Source organism: Rhinolophus ferrumequinum, chromosome 8, assembly GCF_004115265.2.
Source record: "Rhinolophus ferrumequinum isolate MPI-CBG mRhiFer1 chromosome 8, mRhiFer1_v1.p, whole genome shotgun sequence".
NCBI lineage: Eukaryota > Metazoa > Chordata > Mammalia > Chiroptera > Rhinolophidae > Rhinolophus > Rhinolophus ferrumequinum.
This window is the reverse complement of record NC_046291.1, coordinates 82305809-82311982: the sequence shown is the minus strand read 5'-3', so window position 1 is coordinate 82311982 and position 6174 is coordinate 82305809. Positions and strand designations below refer to the sequence as shown.

Genomic DNA, 6174 nt, shown 5'->3' with positions numbered 1-6174 from the left:
ACTGGATCTACATTACTGAGCTGGAAGGGCCCCATTCATAAAGGACGAGGAATGGAACAATCAGTTACTTCGTGCAGGCCTGGCCAGCAGGCTGGGTTTCCCAGCATTGCCGGACAAACCACAACGCAGGGAAAGCTTGGGAGCCATTTGGAACATGTCAGGGTTGGGACAGGGAATGATGGCGGGGTGGGGGCGAGGGGGTCCTTTCAGGGCAGGGAGAGAGCCAAGGCTTTTTTTCTTTTTGAAAAAGAGATATCCCACCTTTGATCCAAGGGAGAATGAAATATCCATTAAGACTGGTGACACAGGGAATTTTGTTTCGCCTTGGTTCCTTTTGTTGTGACTCCAGGGCAGAGCACAGGAATCTGGGGTGATGAGGTTTCAAGCCAAGACGAGAAAAAAAAGAATTCCTTCCAAGGATTTCTTCTATTGTCTCCTCAAGAATAAATATTTATAGAGAAAGTTCAAGTGAAGGCTTTTACAATGTTCATGGCTTTAAGACTAAGCCTTTGAAAGAAGACATGTAAAACTATGCTTAAATGAAGGGTGATCCAATTAGGCTTCCCAGAGAAAACCAAGAAACCTCAAGATAATTTCCTATCTAAAATCTAATTGTGTTCTCAAGTGGAATAGGGAATACCACTCTGAATTACCCCAGATCCATAGACTGCAGCAAAAATGTACAGACAAATTGGATTCTATTTTAAGTAATTAAGTTATTTCCCTTCACAGGATCTATAATTTGCCTTCAACAAATGTGATTTGCCTCTGAAAGATAAGACATTGCAATTTTTCCTCCAAAGTGGATTTTCTGTGCCAGAAACAATTATGAAAAGTAGACCAAATATTGCCTTAATTATATCCTGGTTATCTTTGAATGCATGCCTTGAGTGCCCTGTTTGTTCCAAGATAGGTATGGCTTCTAGAGTTTAGAAATTCTCTTTTAAGTGGAGACTATAGCTGAAATTTACTCAAGAGGCTGGGGCTTACACAATGGTAGTGTAAACAGCTATGCGTGATGTTACGTAAGACTCCAAAATCTTGTGCAAAATATGAGCAATAAGGAGCTTGCTTCAGTGGACCTTTCTTCTGAGCTCTGAAAGCACCAATTTAACTTTTATCTGCTTGGCTGAACCTTTGAGGTGCTAGGTGTTGCAATAGCTTAAGTGTTGATATTTGCATAAAAGATATTGTAAGAGGAGTATTTTGGGTATGGTTAATTTTATGAAGAAAACATTCACTTTTGGCTTTATTTTCAATAACAGTTCAGTTGACTTATGACCAGGTGTTCTGGGTGATAATAGTGGGTAACAGTTAAGAGAAAGGGATAGAATGAATGAAATTAGCTCCTGGTATGTCCCCTTGAAAAGTGAAAGTTATGGAAAGTCTCTGAACCTCAGTTCCCTTCAGCTTTCCCTCAGTGAAAAGGGAGTGATGCTATCTACATTGAGAGGATTAGAGGAGAAAAATATACAAAAAGCATACAATGCCTGGCGTGTACAGACCTGGATTACACAAGGGATAGTGGTAGTAAAATCTAACACCGTATTGCTTACTTTTTCTTTTTTATGCACATTTATCCTTCAGAAAGATTAGCTTTCACAGGAATAGGTAGGTACTGGCTGGACATTTCTAAATTTCTAGGAGTTAAAAGTGGGTAAGACTTCGGATTTGTAAGTTCCCTGATTTGAAATACTGGCTGTGTTACTTACCAAATGCCCTTGACTAAGTCACCTCAGCTTTCAGTGCTTTGCTTTCCTGCTCTATAAAATGAAAGTAATAATAGAAACAGAACCTGTCTTTAAGAGTTGTGACTAGTAAAATATTACAACTAATATACCTAGGACAATACCTGGCATGCCATAAATATACTTATTATTGTTATTTTTGACTTCTGCCAGCCAAAGGAATGTCAAAAAAAATGAGAACACCACTAAGTAAGTTTTTCAGGCCTTTTATTAACAACTTAATACAAGACTGTACATTGCATGTGCTGAAATCACCCCATTCCTCAAAACTGAAAAAAATAGCATTTCTATACCACTTCAGGTTTTGGTTCTAAGTGCTATCTTCTACAGCCAAAATCACATAGTGTAACCAAACAACTTAATAACAGGAAAAAGAAAATGTTCTACTGGAATGAAGAGATTATTTATGCACAAACAGCTGAGGATCATTGCTAGCTTAAGTGATTCACTACACGTAATTCTGGAATGTTCAGTTCCCTTTTCTATAGTCCAACGAGACATATATCAACTGAAAACTTGGCCACAGGTCCTGCCTAGACACACATCAACATGAAACAAAAAAACATTTATATAAATAAATCAATTAAACCACAAAAACTAAAGAAACACAAGAAAAAACTCCAATAGTCAATAAAAACTGTACAGTATCGGTCAGTCTTTTATATCTGGAAAAAATGTGTAACTTAAGAAAAAAGTTCTTTAATGTATAAAAGTCTTTTATATCAGTGTTAGCTGGAGTGAAAACTTGAAGACTCAGATTCAGTTGAAACCGAAGAATGTCCACCCCGCTTTCCCTTGGAGAGGATCTTAAGGCTGGATCCTCTGCTCACAGAGGTGAGTGCATGCTGGGCCGAGGTTTTAAATTTGGCTCCAAGGAAGGCATAGAGGATGGGATTCAGGCAACAGTGGAAAAAGGCGAGGGCCTCGGTGATGGAAATCCACTTGTGCACAGTGCTCTCAAACTCACATCCTTGCTTGATGATTTCCAGGAGGATGAAGGAGTCGATGCTGATGCCGATGTAGTAAGGTAGCCAGCAGGCAAAGAAAGTCAGGATGAGGATAACTGTGGTTTTGAGGGCCTTGCGCTTCTGGTAGCCCTTGGAGTGGGACAGCTTGGAGATAATAATGCAATAGCATGATAGGATGACGATGCCCGGCAGGATAAGGCCAACCAAGATGTGCTGAAACTGGAACACCACCAACCACACGTCATTGGGGTAGAAGCGGTCACACATATACCTGTCTTCCCCATCTTTGACGTTGGCAAAGATGAAATCGGGAATAGCCAACAGGAGTGCAGGTATCCAGACGCCAACATAGACCACTTTTTCGGCCAACAGCTTCCTAGGCCTCTGACTATTGGTGGCGTGGACAATGGCCAGGTACCGATCCAGACTGATGAAGGCCAGGATGAGGACACTGCTGTAGAGGTTGACCGTGTAGATGACATGGACAGCCTTGCACAGGAATTTCCCAAAGTACCAGTCTGCCACAGCGTCAACTGCCCAGAAGGGAAGTGTGAGGACAAAGAGGAGGTCTGCCACCGACAGATGCAGTCTGTACTTGTCCGTCATGCTTCTCAGTTTCTTCTGGTAACCCATGACCAGGATGACCAATCCATTGCCCACTATGCCAGTCAAGAAGATGATGGAGTAGACAGTGGGCAGAAAGATACGGTTGAAATGGGCATTTTCCTCCCGGAAGCAGGGTTCCTTCATGGAATCATAATCGCCTGAGCCCAAGTCCTCCTCTGTGTAGTTATCGGATGGGTACAGCTGCAAAAGAGGCAAGGGACAGACATTCACTTTCAAGTTCAGCAGGCATTCGCCAAGTTCAAAAACATATTTAGGGTATTTTTAAGAAAGCAACTTAAAAGACCCAACTCCACCCAACCTTCTTCAGGAAATTCTGCTCCCACTGAAGTACTGAGGGAAGGGCACAAGAGAATTATTCTAGAATCCTAGAACTCTCCTCCCCATCTTTCCCCCATAGTCACTTCATTATCTCTCTTTAGTGGAACCAATTACAACATTCTTTGTTTAGAACAAAAGCGCGAGGAGATTCTAAGGGTTTCAAAGTTACATTTTTGCTAACTCTTCTGCCCGCCCACTAGAGGGAAGAAAAAAAACGTTGGGGAGGGAAAAAAAAAAACCCCAAACCAAAACACAAAGAGGCCACTCCTAGGCGGCGTGGGGGGGCGGGGGGGCGGGGAGGCGGGCGCATAATCTCGTGTTCTGAGGAGCTGGGATTAACTTTCTACGTGAAAATTCTCCAGGACAGGGAAGAGGTTTTGAGGAAAGAACCAGCGGTGAGGGGGTTAGAGAGGAGGCAGGTGGCAGGGGTGTCCCAAAGATTCTTATTCTCCTAAGGCACAAAACATTGTTTTCCCCACGTTTCTCGCTGGTCTAAACACAAACAATTCTGTACTCCAAGCAACACTTAGTAGGGAAGAAGACAGACTTAAAGCAAAGGACCTTTGATGCTTGTGAGTATGGGCGGGAGTGTCAAAAGTGGGTTCCCCCTTCTCGGCCCTCCCCACCCAGCTAGCGCTCCTCAGGGGCATGCGTCTTTTCCCACACCCTTGTTTATCACTTCGCGCGTTGGGGGTGTTAGGGAGAGCCTCATTTTCCTGGGAGGGGAAGGTCATGGGGTCTGCACCCGTGGTCTTAGCCCCAAGTTTCATTTCCTCACTCTCCTGGGTCGCTTTCCACCCCGCTACTGATCCAGCTAATGGGGTCGGAGGTCTGCAGCTAGAAGCATCCAGGCGGAGGGCGCGCTGGGGGCGGGTGGTCCGGCTCCGAGGGCCCCGCGGCTGCCCACCACGCCCACTCTCACCGCCAGTACGCAGCGGCTCCTAGGGTGCCGCAGCGCCGCGCGCGCCTTTGAATTGCGCGCTGCTGGAGGAAGCGAAAAGCCTCCCTAGTAAGGGGTTTTCAAAAGCCTCCAGGAAACCACTGACGGTTAAACGGCGCAATTGGGCTCGGTGACAGCCAAACGGTCTTTGCACTTGCACCTGCCCGTCTGCGCCGCGGCGACCCGCAGCCCAGGTGCCCTCCCAGCCCCTCACTCCACCCCTAATCCCCACCGCGCACATCTCGGGGTGGGGTGCTGCTGCTCGAGGACTGCTTACACGCCTTCGACCTCTGCACGATCCCAAACTCCCGAACGGGGCCCACCCACTAGCTGCGCTTCGGATGCCCCAAAGCCCGCGAGGTCTCTCTCCCCGGATCCCAAAGGGTGCGCGGGCTGCTACCGGCCACCTCCTGGCTGCGGCCAACTCTCAGACCCCTCAGGCGAGCGACAAGGTTGGTCCGCCCGCCTTTCCCTCCCTCCGCTCACTGTGCCCGGGTTTTGCACAGCTCCCAAGGCAGCGCAGAATTTAGCTAACAGGCGCCCACCCGCAAGAGTGGTTTCCAGGCGCCTTTGCCCGATGTTAACCCGGGGCGCAGTCTTACTCTGGGAACTCAGTCCTGGGCGCTGCCCTCCACTTCTAAATTCAGATCTCACGTAATTCGCACTAAAGAAATCCCTGCTACCCTGAGGAAGAGACCCGTACTCTGAGCCTTGGGGCCGCGCGCTTTCTCTACACTTGTGCACACAATGTTATGTTTGCAAACAGCGTGCAAGCCCGGCGCGCGCGCAGAACTCAAGGGGGAGACACATACAGCCGCCGAAACAGTCGTTCCAATCTTTTCTCTGCTTAGACAGAGAAAGATTCCAATCCTATCCTTCCTCCTCCCTCGTAAACTTCTTCTCATGCCCCTTCTCCAGGACACCGGCACCTCCAACGTTTCGTTTGCCCGCTCCGATAGGGGTTGCGCTCTAAGTTCAAGTGTTTGTACATTTAAGAAAAAGCAGGTTGAAACTGGACTTACATGGATCCCGTCCATGGTAATCGCTTGCTCTCCAGCCGCGGTGGCTACCGGAGCACCCAAATCCTCAGGGTCACTTTGCTACCTGCTGCCACGGTCAAACAGACTGAAGTTTCTGGCCGAAGCCGGACTTTTATAAAACACGATCGGCGGGCGGCGCATGCGCTGCACGGGTGGGCGGAGGAAGGCGGGGTAGGGGTGGGGGTAGAAGGGTAGACGATTGAGAGTAGGGCGCAAGGGAGGGGCGAGGGGTACGAGCACGCGCGGCCGGGGTAGGGTAAGCCTGGAAAGCCCCTAACCTGTGCTTGTTTTTGTTGTTGTCACCCCTTGAATCTCCAGCTGGGGAGGGCACCCCGGAGGCATTCCCCAACTTGGGATGCCCTTGGTGGGAGCTGGGAAGCTCGGACGACCATCGTGTCCCTTTGTGGCTCGTGTGCCCGAAATTCCAGACCCGAGAATGCTACTAACCCAGACACTGAACCCGGAGAAAAGTGACTTGCCAGGGTAACCCAACCAGTAGGCGGCAATGCTGATAGTGGGCCCAGCCTCTGACT

At 47.9% G+C, this 6174-nt stretch overlaps 1 protein-coding gene across 1 annotated transcript; it reads right to left on the bottom strand.

Annotated features, from left to right (window-relative positions):
• Window positions 1–1938: 1938 nt before the first annotated feature.
• Window positions 1939–5760, bottom strand: CXCR4 (C-X-C motif chemokine receptor 4). Its single transcript, XM_033112994.1, has 2 exons — window positions 5624–5760; window positions 1939–3523 (listed from the first exon to the last, which is right to left on the bottom strand). Exons 1-2 carry the CDS (start codon window positions 5636–5638, stop codon window positions 2477–2479), a joined length of 1062 nt encoding a protein of 353 aa, XP_032968885.1. The 5' UTR covers window positions 5639–5760; the 3' UTR covers window positions 1939–2476.
• Between the last annotated feature and the right edge of the window lie 414 nt (window positions 5761–6174).